Here is an 18,077-nt window from a genome sequence, read left to right as displayed (position 1 = left end):
ATGGAAAACAGTAGTTGCAAATAATATATCTGAGAAGGGGTTAGTATCCAGAAGATATAAAGAATGCCTTCAACTCCATAACAACAATATAGATTAAGAATGTGCAAAGAACTTGAGTTGGCATTTCTCCAGAGAAGATATGCAAATGGTCAAGCACATGAAAAGTTCAATATCATTATTGATTAGGGAAATGCAATTCAATATCACAATGAGATAATCCACACCACTGGGATGACTAAAAAATTGAAAATTATAAATACGGGGAAATTGGAACAAATGCACATTACTGGAATGAATGTAAAATGGTGTAGCCACAGTGGAAAACAGCCTGACAGTTCTTCAAAAGGTAAAATTGTAACATAAAATTATTTTATGACCCAGCAATTCAATTAAAAGAATTGAAAACTGACACCTAAATATGTAGTTGAATACCAATGTTCATTTTAGCGTGATTCACAGTGCCCATAAGACGGGAACAACACGGTGTCCATCAAAAGATGAATGGATAAACAAAATATGCTACATATATTCCTGGAATATTATCAGCCATAAAAAGTTCTGATGATATATCTTCAACATGGATGAACCTTGGAAACACTATGGTAAATGGAATAAGCCAGACAAAAAGAACAATTGATGATCCAACTAGCATAAAATATCTAGAATAGGCAAATTCATAGAGAAAGTTGATTAGAGTTTACCAGAGACTGAAAGAAGGAGAATGGATGTTATTGCTTAATGGCTACAGATTCTGTGTATGGGCTAAGAATGTTTTTAAAATACTGGTGATGATTGTACAGCATTGTGAATGTAATTAATGCCATTGAATCATACACTTAAAATGGCTAAAATATCAAATTTTATGTCATATATATTTTCCACAATAAAAAAACGCTTTTATAAAAAATCTAATGTAGTTTCCTTATATATTATACTTGTATATCAAATAAAGCAATCATAAGTTAGGGACTTTTACTTTGGTTGTACATAATATATTCTGTATCACTTGTATTTTTAAATAATTGCATATGCCTTAATAGACACACACACCACACACACACACACACACACGCCCCATTTGCTGAGTAGATCTATGCGATGTCAGTATAAGTATATTTTGGAAATAAAAAAAGGAATAAATTCCTAACTTATAGAAAGTAAAAGTAGAAATAATCTGAATATATTTTGGACAAAACAAACCAAGAATCTGTCACAAAATATTCTATATATATGAAATGGGGTTTTTACATAATTGGACAAAAAAAGTTGTAAAACTAAATTTAAAGCTACTAAATCACAAATAAAGCGGAAAATTAAAATTATTTGAGTTTTCCTTTCAACACCAACAATGATGCTTTATTACTAAACTCTGGTTCTACAAATCATGGATTTCAAAAACCATGACTGTAGAATTTCAAAATATAAACTATGGTTTTCAGGCCATTTTCATGTCTCACAAACTCTACTGATGCTGCATTCAAAATTCTTTTGTTTCATTTTCTTGTATTTTTGATGTGGTTTATATTATGTATGTGTTATATTATGTATATTATGTATGTATTATGTGGTTTATATTATGTATGTATTATGTTTGTATTATAGCAGCTGGGTTACTTCCAGTATTACTCAGGTATGTAGAATAACAGGAAAATAGAAGTGGTTTCCAATGCATATTCAATAACTTCAGGTGAGACTTTTTACCACCCATTAAATTACCCTTGTGACATTATAAGCTCAGCTAAAGAAATTATTCCTACTTGTCCTCAAAATATTATTTTGTTGCTTTTTTGCAAAACTTTAACTTGTGATCATTATTCCTATTAAGGGTGTGCATTTGTGTTCTCTGAATCTCATTGTATAAGAAGTAAATATCTGCCCATAAACAATTGAGTATTGCATACTTACAGAATCAGAGACCTGGGCCTCAGTCTTCCTTACAAACAACATTTCAAAAAGAGAAAATATGTACAATATGAGGGCCTGATTAATGTTGTTTGAATGTTTGCATAAATGAAAGTTTTAGTTCAGGTGTAGGGGATGCAAGATGAAGACTTAAAATGATTAAATGTAATTTTACTTCTAACACACTAAAACTCATGTTCCTTGGAACACAATAGTGTGAAAGTCCTAAAGAAGTGAAGGTCAGGCTACATTATCATCAATAAAAATGTCAAAATAGGAAAGAATCAGTCCCAGACAGCAGAAGAAATTCAAAGATAAACAGGAGAACGTTCTTGAAGAAAAGTTAGCAGGTTTTCCTGAGAAAGACCTTAAAAAGTTGAACTCTGCACTGAGATCCAGGAAAGCCATTTGTGTTCCTGAAGCTTTATATTTGAGGAGAAAAGTTGTATATATCAGGAATAGATTTGCAGATGCATAGTGTTCATTTTGTGTCTTTGTCACCATAAACATTTATCCATGCACATATACATGAACACACACATGAACAGAATTGCTCAGAGAATTAGAGTTGCCAGGAAACAGAGAGAATGAACAATTTGCCCAGAGTCATTTCAACTTACTTCTGTTTCAAGCATGCATTGGGTGTGTCTGGAGTGAGTGTATGTGCGCACCTCTTTAGATTATTTAGTGTAGTTAGGCTCTGAGCAGATTTCAAGTACCATCTAAAGGCTAATAATCTGTAACCTCTCTTTGGATGGTTGGATATTTTTAACAGTCTAAGAGATGTGGAAGGGCTAAGAGATAACCTAAATTTCTTAAAAGACAGTTTTCCGTGTTTTTAAAAAATTTAAACTACATATTGCTTTTGATGATTGACAACTAATAAAATTGTAAAGGAACAGAAATAAAATCTAATATTTTAGAGAATCTGAATTCAATGGCTAATGGCAATGCTAATACTAGTTTTTAATTGAACTTATTGCTTAACAAATACAGGGATAAGTTTATATACGTTTTCAAATTTTACAATATTTCTTCTGTGAGAACACGAAAAGGTAGGTGACTGGCCAAATTTGCTCAGATGTAGAGTTTGAGCTCAGGCCTGCCTTGTTACCAGGGATAGCCCTTAAATGCTAGGCTTGGATACTGCTTAAATAAGATTGTATTAACATTTATTGGCCACGGAAATGTCTTCCTCTTATTTATGCTGGTGTTAAATCAGATGTCTGTTCTTCTTTATCTACCCTTTATTTACTTCTTAATTTTCTTTATTTGCAATTGTGCAAAATTGGAGAAATGGGCACTTACCATGAAACATAAGGCCTAAAATTACTAAAATTCTTTGCCCTGGCTCTCCAGAAGAGCAATGCATCAATTTGGATTAATTACCATACATGCCTACCTTGATGCTTTCTGAAGTTCCACTAGGAGAAGAGATCCCTCATCACTGTCTTACACTGAAGCATAAAACTGCTGTAAAGCTTTTTAAATAGCTGTACTGCTCTCCCACAGACGTGGGTGAGCTTCAGTCACGGCAGAAATAGTTCCAGTATTATAAAGCAATTGTGATTCCTTAAGGTTTTGCATTACATAAATGTAAAATAGTATTATTAGTTCTTACAGTCATCATTTCACCATTCATACTTGAAGCAACTGATATTTCCACAAATCAGGCACTGTACAAATTCTGTCATAGTAAAACATTTATTTGTTAAAGTGATATAGATTATTCAAGATTCTACAGTCTTAAATCATGGATGGCAATGTAACATGGATTGATACAGAACTCGATGCCAGTGTAGGCTTTTCTCTTTCCTTCTTTAAAAAAAAGAAAATACTTGTAGGCCAGAAGAAAAAAAAATTTGGCTTTAAAAGAGGATGAACCATGGTCTGATAGAGCCAGTTCCACCAGCATCAGAGACTTCTGCTTCGGCTCCTGTGAACAATTTCTTCTAGGACACCAGTTCAACAATTGGCCTTTGTGAATTGAAACATGTTTAAATTTTATCCAGTAAAAATATCAGTGGCAACTTTTTTCAGGAGAGAAAGAAGTAGTGCTCTTCAGATTAACTCCAGCCTCTAAAATAAAAAGAAAGAAAGAAAGAAAGAAAGAAAAAAAGAAAGAAAGAGAAAGAAAGAAAGAAAGAAAAAGAAAAAGAAACAAAGAAAAAATACACAGGTAATAAGATCATTGTGCTGGCAATTTAGAAGTTACTGAACTATAAGTACCTAGGCAGGAGTTTTTTGCCATAAAATACAAGACACACCCCTAAAAACTATCTAGACACGCACATCAGCTCTTAAAATGTTATTTGGTAATTTCAAATTGGTGAATATATAAAAGAGTCTCATTTTAAAAAGAAATCTAAATGTATTAAGCCTAAATAGTTATGCAAGTCAAAGGCAAATTGTGGGAAGTCATTTTCCCTTACTATGTTTTTCACATTTATATTCTCAATTAAGAAAAAATAATAACTGTATTCATTAGTGCACACCACTTAAATTTTAATAAATAATCATACTGGTTTTAAAACTATAAGCATATTAGATCACATTTGTTCATCACACATAAAACCTAAGTGATCTCTACTTTTTAAGTATAGTCTGTTGAGAGTTTTGTATCATATTGAAATTTTATAAAATTTAATTATACATGAAATGTCAGTGAAGACTATTATTCCTCTTCATAAATTAGTTCCTCACCCACAGAACAAATAAATATGTAAAATGACAATAATGCACAAGAAAGACAATCCATAGTTAATATAATTTTGAGTAAAACAATATAAAAAATATTTAAATATCAAACAGTAAAATTTTTTCCTCTAATGTGGGTTCTCAGTATCATAGATTTAAGACATGCCTATAAATTCTATCTTTGATGGAGATGAAAAAGAATTTTTGAGAAATATATAATTTCATAAATATGAAATAGATGTAATTTTCTCCTCACCATTCAAAAACAACTACATGTTTACAAGTTGCGGGTTATAAAATGCATGGCACAAATGAATCATGAAATATAGAAGCATATTGTATATCAAAATGCTGATGTAGAACATATTTGGAGTAGAACACACTTGATGCGATAAAGGTAGGAAAATACTGTAGAGATGTTTTATTTAAGAAAATATTTCATCTGGGGGTGCCTAGCTGGCAGAGTTGGTACAGTGTATGACTCTTAATCTCGAGGTTGTGTGTTCAAGCCCCACATTAGGTGTAGAGATTACTTAAAAATAAAACATTTTTTAAAAAAAGGAAAAATATTTCATCTACAGAGTTGAAGTTATTTTTGGTATAAACAATAATTTTTGAAAATTATTTAACAAAAGATTTATACAACGTTTGAACACTGTTAGTAGGTAATAGATGTAAAACCTATTTATAAAAAATAATTACCTTAGAAACTACTGAAATATAGATATCATTGTTTATCTGGAATGTTCTAAGAAAAACATTCCAAAATCACTTTAAATTACAATGGGATTATATCTAAATTCATATCTATTGGGTTCACAGTATAGCTTGCTTATTTTGGTGAAATTGGATTACGAGAATTTATTTGTTTGTATTTCCAATCATATGTCCCTTTTGAGAGTAAAAAGATGTAGTTGTACCATACCAAAGTTCGCAGAAGTAGTAATATAAAAACCACACAATACACTTAGAAGAAAAATAGTGGGCAGTATAACTAGTTTGATTTTAGAAATAATAAACCCTTCCAGAATAAAGAATCTATTTTAATATCAAGTTAATGATTGTATAAGCTTACATATTTTAAAGAGTTTTTGATTCACTTCCAAATTACATAAAACATTACTAACAAACTATGAAATTATGGCTTTTATAAAAGCTGTTCATTTCAAATATTAGACAATTAGCAGTTTTGGAAATTATGGTCTGAATTTGCTTACCCTGAAGTTACTACCATTATTGAAATGATGACATAATATGAAACTGAATAAAAACTTATATATGTAGGATATTAAAAATAACACTTTTTACTTATCAATAGGCAAACTCTTACAATGATTCCATAAAGATCTAAATATGAGCACCAAATTATAAGAGCATCACAAAGGGAAAAAAAGCAAAATAGACTATAATAATGATGTTAAAATTTTACAAGAACTAACAACAATGAATTTGAGATAGGCTCAGGATGTTTTTGGTAATGGTCGTTATTTAACAGTGAAATGATATCATGCAAAATATTATGGACAGATAGTCTTATTAACAGTACTACAAAGAAAAGAGGAAATTAAAGCTACCCCAATATTAGGAGAAGAAAAAATGTCCTGATTTGAATGTATTGTGGGAAAATGCTGTTACTACCCTTATTCAGAATGCAATTAAGAACTATGAATGATTTTTATCTTGTATAGTTAGGATATCTAACCAAGAAGGAAATTATTTCTAGAAGTCATTATTGACATTAGGGTTCTATTTTTTTCTTATATACTGTAACATTCAAATTAATGTCAAAAGTATGCTTTAATTATTATAAAAATAGTTAAATGGTTTCTAAATATGTGCATATGTGCCTGTTCTATCATTCTTATTTTTAAAAATTTCATTTGAAGGGAATATCATAGGAAAGAAAAGTTACAGAACCAAGTATTTTATATTGGTCATTTTTACTGGGAAATAACATTGGAAAGATATCTGGATCATAAATATACATTTGCTTTGCTGTTTTGCTCTTATTTCATATTTTTTTCCTAACCCAGTATTAAAATGTCACTGTTTCTTTACAATCAGCATCACTAACTTTTATTCATTTATATCTTAATACTTTCCATAAAAGAACTGAACTCTTACCATGGTTATTGCATCTGTAGCAGGAATTTTATGATAAAGTGTAAATCGGTTAAATACCTTAATTGGTACCAAACAGAATAATCAGAAGTCAAATTAATTAGAATCAGGAAGCTATTACCTTAAAGGCTGGTGCAAGCAGTTGCAGAATTAGGGGAATTTCTTGTGCATACTTACACACACAGATACACACACACAATGGACATATTTTGTTGGTCTGAATTTGCCAAATACTTTTAAAGAAAAGTTTACTTAAGGCATTTTCATTATAAATGCAACTAATCAATTGTTCCTATTTTAACTTCTAAACATGGCATATCAATTGTTTTACTCTATTTATCTGAAGTATAACAATCTTTTCAAACACAAGATTACTTTATATGTGAGTGCCAGTTTACATGTAATTACCACCAGTTTTATCAATGACTCTTCTTCCCTTTGTTGTCAATTCGTCTTAGTGTGATTAGAATCCTAAAATTTTATTATAGAAAGATCATACGTCATATACTAGATATTTTCCAAGTTCACTCTATTTCTATACATATGCAGTAAAGGTCTTCAGGGGAAAATTTGGCATAGGGTGTATTCTTGCTAGTGGAAATGAAAATGTATACATGTATTAACTCTTCATCCTTGGGGAAAAATGATCTTAGCAGATATATCAGTATGAGGAACACCTAAACCACTGACTAGATGAAACTTTTCTGTCATCCATGTACCTTCCTATTAGACTTTGATGTTCTATGAGGGACTGTGGTATAGTTAATTTAATATGGTTGCCATGGTTAACATTTTTGTTATATTAAAAACAAAAAATGTGTTCTAGGGTGTTTTTTGTTTGTTTCTTGCTTACTTTTACTGTATATATACATACGTAGAATTTTAATTTAAATTTTGCCTTTGGGTAGTAAACAGCATTTGTTACCATTCTGCAGGAAAGATAAACTTAAAATAAAAATTTATATCCCTTCATCTGTCTTCCTCCCCACCCCCCACCACCCCAAAAAAGAGCTGGGAAGCTGTGAGCACCAGACATCTCTGCCAGCTCTACCTCACTCCACCCACCCAGGGTGAGCTATTGCTGAAAGCCAAGAAACACCATGAGCAGACTAAGCTCACAGGTCAGTCTCCTTGAAGGAGCTTCACTGGATGCATTGACAGTTATAGAAATGATAGGCTGGCTATGGCAGAAATCATTTACCATGTAAGTACCAAGACTAGTTACACTGCAGTCTCACAGTGATTTCAATCTGATAACAGAAATGTAGCAAGGAGTTTTCTTTTCTTTTCTCTCTTTTTTTTTATGAGTGAATGATGTATTGCCAGTAAATTCTGTTAAAATTATTCTTTGCCTGTGGATTTGTTTTTCTTGGTAATGCTTATAGGAAAAAAAAAAAATAGCCAAAGCGGAAAAAAAGTTTCTAGGACAGTTTGTTTCATAAAGGGAACTAAAGAAAGACTCAGAATATTTTTTTAAAGAGTGACATATTCCACATATACACATTCATTATATAAATCTAATACATGCCACACATATGTACACATGAATTCAGTTCACGTAGAAATGACAAATCACTGAAAGATTATATACTAGATAATGGTATGGTAGGTTTAACAGATATGTATTTACTTTTACATTTTTTCTAGGTTTTTGAATGTTTTTATAATTCATACTAACTACTTTAGGACAAAGAAAGTCATTAATGGAAATCTTACATACTTATCTCATTGGCAAAACCTGTACTATCTAGAGAAATATGCAAACTCCCGAGGAAATTGCTTTTATCCAAATTTGACTTCTAATAACATAGTGAAATAAACACAATACTATGTAATATGTCCTGTGAAATGTAAACATTTGGGAAATTAATTCATAATTGAAAAATGACTCTTCCAATCCTTATATAACATTCAGCACCCTTCTGGATTGTGCTTCTGATAGATTAACCATCTACTTTCTAATTCCTTTCTAAAGATATTCTCTTTCAAAACAGCTAGATGTCCAAAGTTACATGATAAATGGAGTTTTGGAAGCCACAGGCGGGGGTAGAGGAGGAGAGGGGTGGTGAGGAAAGGAGGCAGAAAGAGAGGGAGAGAGTTTCAGAATGAGAAAGCAAACTGCTAGGTGCTGATGATACAATGCACCTTAACGCAGGTCAGCTGAGGACACAACATAGAACTCAGAGTATGTACCACATACTCTGCTATTGATTGTTTCCAGTGTCTCTGTTTATTTTTGCAACCTGGGAATGGGATCCTGAACTCACTAAAGGGATGATGCAGGAAAAAGTGTTTGATTTGGGAGTCAAATTCATTAGGGGAAACCCTGAATGATTGCCCAAGTTATTCTTTTTTAAATGCAAAATGTTAAAAAAAAACAAAAAACAAAAACAAGGCCCTATTTTTACTACTAGAAAATAAATCAGTGGCCTTTTTTAGAACTTTTAAAAGCAGAATATTTTCTCTGTGCCAAAACTTAAGCAAATGGCTGATGCTTCCAGCTGTGTGAACAGATTGTTAAAGTGCTATTCCACTCTGGAAGCACACATTCTGATCCAATTAAAATGCAGGAATCAAATACTCATTTGAAACTTCCAAAAAGGAAAAAAAAAAAAACAAACAAAAAAAACAAAAACTGAACACACAAACAAGTGAAAAAAAACAGAAGAGTAATCAGTTGTTGACAAAAGAAATACCATGAATATTTCATATGTAGCCTTTTGCTCCATTTTATAGTGGCTTCATTCATTTTAGATAACCCTGAAACAGTTGTGTTCATCCACTATCAGTAAAGTATAATGTATCATTTCAGCTCCAATTAGGATATGGGGGTCAAAGACAGGAGTTAATACATTCTTAATAAGTTACTATCTTCACACTGTAAATATTTGTAAAAATGCACATTATATCATGGATAACTAACTACAAGAGTGACTCCAAAGTCACATTAGTATTCCCTTTATTCTTACAGCATGAATCAGAAATGTTCAGTTAACCAGAAATATGTCGAAGTTGAATAACTGGAAATCCATTTAACCAAACTGAATTTTAGTTTGTATCATTGAGCATTGACTAAGTTCTAATGGAAAATTTCAAAGAGTTACATAAACTTGCAAAAAACATTTAAAATTTTATTTATAACAGGATATACCCACTTAAGTGCTGAATTATGAGACAGGTAACAAAAATCTCACCTGTGTTTCCTGGACAATCTGGTCAACATTAGTCAGCAAAGCATCTGGGAATAAAATTTTCAGTGTCATAAACAAATACACAAATTCAAGTTTTAAGAAACAGACCCTAAAACTCTTCTTACTGAAATCTTGGTAAGATTTCTCTTAATAAAGATTTATCTAATTTTTTTTAAGTTACCAGTTCTTGGACTAATTGCAATTGACTTTATAATTGTCTATGACTACTTCCTGATACATACGTAGAAATTTAAAAATATTGTCCTAGTTGCTAAAGTGAGAAATTATGTAATGCAACTTTCCAGAAAGAGTTCAGGAAGAGAATCAGGCTTCTACTCATTTTTCCCTACTCAAAGTTAACATTTCAGCTAGAGTTGCATATGATTAATAATAAAAGATACACCAAGGAAGAGAATCCAAAATAGGAAACATAGCTTCACCATGTTCAACATGCAGACTATTAAATAATCATTTATGATAATCATTATTCAATAGCTCCCAAAATACTATCATGTTTTATGAAGTACCCATTTATCTTCATGTAAAACACTAATGGTCTATATGTAAACATTCTGTCTTTACATGTCCACATGTATGTTCCAATTGGCTGTAAGTGTTTAATACCATTACATAGCCCTGCATAACACACATTCTCTTTCTTTCCAAATGTTCTCTTTTTAAACAAATACTCCTAGTCATTAAGAAGTGACACAATGATAAGAAAAAAATCAGGAAAAAGTTATTTTCAGGGTTCAGAGGTGAGTGTGAAGAGAACAGTACAAAATATTTTTTATAGAACCTCAAACACAAATATTCACAGAAATTTATAATGGCCTCTGGAGATTAGGTTTTACATTAAAACAATAATAAGACATGTTCACATTATACAGGAAAAAAATGTTTAGTAAATTACATTATGGTAGAGCCAACAAAATCTATTTCATAAGCCCTCATGTTAGTTGAATAATTTATTGGACATACTCTGGAGCTGAATCACAATATCTACCTAGTTCATGTTTCAGGCAAGATCAAACGTACATCCACTTTCCAAACACAAAATGAAAGGGACTTCATGACCTTCTCTGAATATATTTGAAAAAAAAATTTGCTAATTTTTAAAATTCATCAACAGTAACCTTCTTGAAAAGAGTGGAGGAAATTAGACAAGTTGTAGAGATCATTAGGAAGTTCAGAAAAATAAATTTCTACTAGAGAGCTTATATTCCATTGTAATCTTATAAATAAGAAGTATAGTTTGTGCAGTTGTTCTGGGATAAGTACTCTGGTAGCCAGCCCATTTAAATATAATTTTGATACATTAATTACAATCCATGTTGCAGGACGCAAAATTCTGATTTCAAGGATTAATTTGATAAACATACATATTAGTATATCTATATATTAGATACATAAGTATATACTGTGTATATGTTTTATCAAGGTTAAATTTAGATCCTAAATCTGACTTTGAAATAGCTGACAAAATCAGAAGACAATAGTACACTACTTGCTACATGGACTATTTGTAATATTTGATAAAATTGCAAATACATTAACACCATAATTTAATAAGCTGATTTCATACTTAAACAGACTCCCAGTTATATATGTCTCACTTCAGACAATACCACATTTTTAGGATGACTCCATCACAGTAATACTTATACCATTCTTCCTCTATTAAGTGATCTTCTGTACTGCGACAAGGATTGTTTTTGTTGCAAAAAGCAAGCAAACAAACAACCCCAAACTTGACAAAACTCAATGTATTCGTAGTTCCAGCACGCACTTTTCTAGTATGGGAGGAAAAGGACTGAGTAATCTGAAAAGACAGAGCTCTGAAACTATCACAAAATTCCTGTCATACATTTTGGGTATTTTCCTTTTCTGTATGAAATTTTAAAAACAAGCTATTTCTTATCCATAAATTTAACTCAACGGACACTTAACTCACAAACATTATAAGGTCAATAATAGTAATGATAATAATAATGATTAAATAATGATGATGGTTATCATCATCAACTGAGGAGGATAAGAAAAAAATCCTTTTCCCATCCAGCCTATCTCTGTGCCGAAGTCCTTTCCCCAAAATGCCACAAACACTCACAGGCAGAAGCATCCACATTCACTGTTAAAGAAGAAAGACTGGGCGCTTCCTGAAACACAAGGGAAGACTGAGCAAGAGAAAGCGTAGTCTTCATTCTGTTTAATATGGTAAATACTGCTTTCTTAGCATCATAAAATAGAAGTAGGATTTTGTCACACCAGGAAGAAAATGGGTTCAGATCTTCAATCCTTGAAAAAATGTCCCATTTACCTTCTCAATTCTATGCACAGTAAGATACTTTATGTTTTTGACATTTTTTAGACTATTGGCATTTAAATGATTATTATTAAGCTTAGTATTGTGAATAACACGGGGGAAATAGTAAAATTCAGAAACTAAGAAGCAATTGTTGTGAATTTTGTGATAATTGCTCTAGGTTTTTACTTTTAAAAATGAAATATTTAGTTTCCCCTTAGTAATAATACAAGCAAATAAAACAGTTAAAATTTAGTTTGGAAGTAAGTACCTCCTGAGTGCTTTAAATTGAAGCAGGAAACACTTCTCAAGAAAAGCTAAAAAGAGATTCCTATAGATAAGTGGAATACATTTAATTTTTTTTTAATTTCTCAATTCTTATGGAGAAAGCATGTATCATTCAGGTAATAGATTTATGATGTTTATAAATAGCTTATAATAATTCTCAACATACATTCTGAAACATTTTTAGTAAAATACATCTACAGAGCTCCTAAAATCAACTGTCTGAAAGCATAAAATACTTGCTATAACCTCAACCTAAGTAACTGCATTTAATAGTTTAAAAAATAATTCAGGAAATAAATTAGCCACCGTGAAGGTATTACTGTATCTAACTTAAATTATTTATTTAATGCACCTCTGTTCTAATCTTTTTGTAGTGTAAAAATAAATGATATTCATCAAACCAAACTTTGTTTCCGCTTAGGAGTTTGAGGAAGCTTTAGATGCCTCATTATCCTTTTGTGATGTTCAGAAATTACATATATTAAATCAAAAGACCTACTTTAATAATAGTTGGGGCATTTTTGAATTGGGGGACAATTATCCAAAAGAAACAAAAAACAACACAGGAAGACGTATAATTAAAGAGAAATGTTTAGAGCAAATATCTGCAAATACATTTTTTGTTAGTTTTCATATTGAACAACCTGAAATCACAGTGTAGAATGGCTAAAAATAAAAAAAAAGTAATTGAGAATAAAGAAGTAAAATCAATGTATACAACCTATACATAATCAACAACAGCAAATCATATGCTTTGGATTGCATATGTATAGCTGGTTAAATGGGAAATGCAAGAAATAACAGAAAGAAAAATAGTAAGAGATAGAATTTCTTGCTTATAGTAATAAAATAGCCAGATCACAAATCTCCATTGTGCATATAATCAAAATTCTTATTACTGCACCTTCGTCTCTGGCCCCATTCATTCATTTATTTATCTATCTATTCATTCATTCACTCGAGTAACTACTGTGTTTCAGACATTATACCAGGTACCTTCAATAACCTCCAACCATCCCAACGATTTATTTTTCAGTCACTTCACACTGAAATTGCCCTGGTGGAAAAGTTTTTCATATAGTTGTAAACAAAAACATTTGACCCTCTTGATAGGCCAATCTTTCATTGTTCTCTCAAAATATAAACTTTTTGAAAAGGCAGAAACATAAGGCCTTCTCAACGCTTCTAAAAACAAGTGTTCAAGCATTTGGTTAATACACCCTGAAAATAGTCTTGTAAAGCTAATAAAAATTAAATGGTTTCAATGGCTTTAGTCAAACAGAATAAATTTCACATGATTAGATGTTATAGAGTTCTAAATGTTTATAAGAAATAAGAGATATTTAATTAAAGTTTCATTTGAAACATAAGCAGGGAAATGATTTTAAAAAATACAGGCAAATGAAAAATATAAAATAAGTTAATCAGTAGCTTGGAGTAGATATGTTACACTGTGGCCTTTATGCATGATTTCAGAGTCCCCTTGACCGTAGCCTTCATAATACCAGAGATTTCTTTTTGGGGATTAATTTTTTTAAGTCTGAAAGCCTTTATATATTCTGGACTTTTTAATACCATGTAGGTAAAAACTAAGAAAGGGAAAAGTGATATGCTTTTGTCATTCAGCACCTTTTGAAGAATTATTTGAAGTTAATTAGAAATATTAAATTGGGATCAGAGCATGATTACAGAAATCGTGTGGGAGATACACTTTGCTCTGAGTAATGCTTTTGATTTTACAAAATACGACTACACATGTAATCTCATTTATTCCTCAAAGAACTATACAACTGACCCATGAAAGCTGATTAGACTTTAGAAATGTGAAAGGCAAACATTAGAAAGGGAACTGGGGCAAAGAAGGCATTTATGAAACATCTAAGTTGGTACTAGCACATTAGATAATTTCTTTCAAGACTTGCATGGAGAATAATCTCGAACTGCTTTAATTTTACCTGCTTTTGAATGTAATCATGATAAATCATGTATAAGGTGTGCCTCTGTCAAGTTAAAATTAACTGACATTTTTATATATGCCTCTAGTAGAAGGAAATTAAACTAATGACTACCATTCCTTATCTGTGTTTTAATGTTTAAAATGATTTGTAAGAGATAATAAACTTTGTGTTTAACTTACTCTCATGGAGTACGTTATATAAATAAAATACATATCTTATTATATTATGGCTAATTTTTTTTTGTTGTGCAAGGTTCTCACATGAGCCTCATTCTCAACCTCCCACTTCAAACATCAAGAAACCTCTTAATATTAACCTCCATTTACCAATCTTTAAAAAACTACCATCAAGTTGCCATATAATGTAAGATTTTCAATGAGTAAATAGGAACATTTATCTATAGACCTTGATTTCAGTGAATGTCCAGGAATGCCATTTATAAAAAAGCAACATTATTGTATGACTAAATTAAAAATTTTTTAATGTTTATTTCTGACAGTGACAGAGCAAAGTGGGGAGGGGCAGAGAAAGAAGGAGAGAGAGAATTCCAAGCAGGCTCTGCACTGTCAGCACAGACCCCAACATGGGGCTCAATCCCACAAACATTGAGACCATGACCCAGACCAAAACCAAGAGTTGGACACTTAATTGACTGAGTCACCTGGGTGCCCTTAAATTTAAACATTTGTAATGATAAATTAAGCTGCATGATTTAATGATGCACTAAGCTGCATGATATCTAATTAAATTTCATCACAGGTTTAGGTTAAAATGAATACATTTACTCTAAGAGAGAAACATTCCAATTGAGAATTATAGGCAGAAGGGAAAAATGAAATCACCATTTGGTTAATGAGCAATGCCTTTATATTGCTTATAAATGTAATAAGAATTCCATTAAAAGGATTTTTTATTTTACTTAGTGATAAACATAAACCTTCCTTTGATAAGGCAGTCTTATTTTTTTGTCTCTCTTTTTAACTTACATTAAGAAAAACATAAAATTCACTCATTCTGCAAATGTGTACCGAATGAACAAAAACACCTTCACATGCCCAGGTAGCAGCATATAAAATTGTGGCATGTGACATAAAACTGAACTAGATTTTTTTGATAAATGCAAAATCAATTGCATTTTCTTTTGCTTCCCACTATGCTATGGCATAAAGCTATGGCATGGGTGAGAAATACCATAAGACCATTAAGGCACCTGAACCAAGAATGTTGTTTACAAGCATACTTATGTTAACACTGTCTGGATATACTTATTGAGTATTTTAAGTACCGTAACAACACAGAGTTGTTCTTTATAATATCTGCCTGAAAAGAAACACCATTGTCCTTGAAAAAAATATACAATCTACTCATTGAAAAATATTTATCAGCCATGAGTGAGCCTTTGTAAGAGTGGAGAAAATATCATTATTTATATAGGCAAGACATTTTTTGTCTGATGATAACCTTTATTTAGTGTTCTGCTATTGTAGAACCTGGAAGCCAGCCCTAGAATAGAAGGTACTGCTGCTCTGTCACGTTTTATCCCTAACTACTTCATATATGTTACCTTCATGTATTAAACTATACCTGGAAGGTTTATACATCTTGGCTCTAGTAGCCATGTATCAGAAAAACAAAACTGGAATTTTAAATTCCAATTTCCTATGTGAGTTTTCAAATCACTTTTTCATTAAAAAGAAATACTAGGTTACACAGTGCTTTCCGATATCCACTCAGAATTTGAAAGAGTTGTTTTTCCACTATGCCCATCAGAACTGTGGGACTGAATTAACATGGCATTCATAGACATGCTTCTTTGAGAACACAGTCCACGTGTGTTCAGTGAGTTAATATAACAATAGTATTCCTTTACTCCTCCATTCAGGGAGTACCTGTGCCTTGCTCTGGACCTCTCAGCAGGCAAAGTGAGAAACTTACTTGGCTTTGAATGTGCTCTTTTAGATGTGGGCCCCTCTGTGACAGAATCAGGAGGTCGACTAGCTAACTGCAATGCAGTTGAGTTGTTCCTGTTAGTGTTTTGGGACTCAACATTTGTGACGGCTTCATTCTGTGGTTCGGTACTTGGCTTTGTGCCAGTCTTTCTTTTCTGCTTCTGGGACACAGAAGTGCTTGAAGTCCAGGTAGGAGGCAAAGCAGAGGTAGTGGTAGAGGAGTCCTGACTTGAACAAGTTTCCGAAGATTGTATCACATTGTCATTGGCAACTTTACAACACTGGGCATTCTCTTCATGCCCCACAGCTTGTTTGGACATGGACTGGGGCAGCGTTACACTACAGCCTTGGATTTGAGCCCCATTAGTTTGAGAGTAGACATTGCTGACCTTGGTGACCTTGTGTTGCCCGTTATTGTTGCAAACCTTATACCGGATCATTAGGATGATGATGAAAACCAGCACAGATGCTACAATTATTCCACCAATAATAATAATCATGGTGCCTCCCAAAAACTGGGACTGCATGAAGTGGCATCGCACATAATCTTGTTCCGTAGTAAACTGGATGCAACCCACGACTCTTGTGGCAGTGAGCGAAGTGATGCCATCATCATATATTGCCAAGACACACAGGTCATACATAGTTCCAGCAGCCAGGTTATTGACAAGAAAAGTTTTGCTCGTGGGAGGTATCATTCTGAGGGACAATGGAATTTGCATTAATATAAGAAACAAAACATATAAACACACAGGCGTTATGACTTCAGTTCTGTTTCATTTCAGGATTCATTAAGATGAGCATACTTATAACAGATATGAAATATGGGGAAATGATCTAATCTTACATTTACCTAGTTAAAATGGTTAAGACTCATTGTTGGATTCTGCATTATATTAATGGTGCCTGTGCCATGCCTTGACAAGCTTACTAATTACATTGCTTGGCAAAGCAGAACTCCTAATAAAAGCCACTGCTAAAAAATCATTTATGACAAATTGCTTTTGAAAGGTGTGACTGTGACATTATCTGACTACTAAACAAATCCATTTAGCACTTACAACACCTCTGTGACTAAAAGCCAATTTGAAGGAAGGGGAAACACTGACAATCACATTAGAAACCAGAATGGAAATGCATTTCAGAGTATTTATTTTCCAAATCAGTTATAAGCTGCTATGGAATGGTATCTAGTAAATCTATCTTTAATAACTAAGATAATTACTAAGATTAAAATACTTCATTTACACATTTCAGCCCTCTTCTTTTGTCTTCAACACTTGGTTCCCAGTATGTTTTTATCTATAAATGAGGTTGATAAAAATGCATGAGTAATATTATCCTAAAAACATGAACAGGGCAATGCTGTTGACCAGAGTATAAATCCTTTGTTCTGCCCATTGTGGGCTGATGAAATTACCTTCAGAACACAGTTTCTAAAGTTTGATAAACGTTACAGACATCTCTAAATTCATTATATCACAAACTCTTCTGTGGATGCTTTTTTTTCCCACATTTTTTAGTAGCAACCAGATATGACCTAAACTGAGATTTCATTTAGGAAAAAAAAATGCTTGAAACTATATATTTTCTCTGAAAAAATTTTTTAGAAAATTTTAAAACTTGGCAATAGTAATCTGTTATACAACCTAGACAATGTGTTCTA

The 18,077-nt window shown here is 32.0% G+C and overlaps 1 protein-coding gene across 5 annotated transcripts in view; it reads right to left on the bottom strand.

Moving 5' to 3' along the window:
• Window positions 1-1,623: 1,623 nt before the first annotated feature.
• LRFN5 (leucine rich repeat and fibronectin type III domain containing 5) overlaps window positions 1,624-18,077 on the bottom strand; it is a 250,773-nt gene continuing 234,319 nt past the window's right edge. For 2 of the 5 annotated variants that reach the window (XM_027065638.2, XM_053224416.1), the window contains exons 4-6: window positions 16,398-17,110; window positions 9,915-9,958; window positions 1,637-3,981 (exon numbers count right to left, since the gene is read on the bottom strand). In XM_027065638.2, coding sequence (XP_026921439.1) covers window positions 3,964-3,981; window positions 9,915-9,958; window positions 16,398-17,110 — 775 coding nt within the window. In that variant the 3' untranslated portion in view covers window positions 1,637-3,963. Of the gene's footprint in view, window positions 3,982-9,914; window positions 9,959-16,397; window positions 17,111-18,077 lie in introns of those variants that run through there. The other 3 variants (XM_053224415.1, XM_027065641.2, XR_003422469.2) reach the window with 3 other exon arrangements.

Source organism: Acinonyx jubatus, chromosome B3, assembly GCF_027475565.1.
Source record: "Acinonyx jubatus isolate Ajub_Pintada_27869175 chromosome B3, VMU_Ajub_asm_v1.0, whole genome shotgun sequence".
Taxonomy (NCBI): domain Eukaryota; kingdom Metazoa; phylum Chordata; class Mammalia; order Carnivora; family Felidae; genus Acinonyx; species Acinonyx jubatus.
Note: the sequence above shows the minus strand (reverse complement) of the source record. Positions and strands in the feature narration are given on the sequence as shown.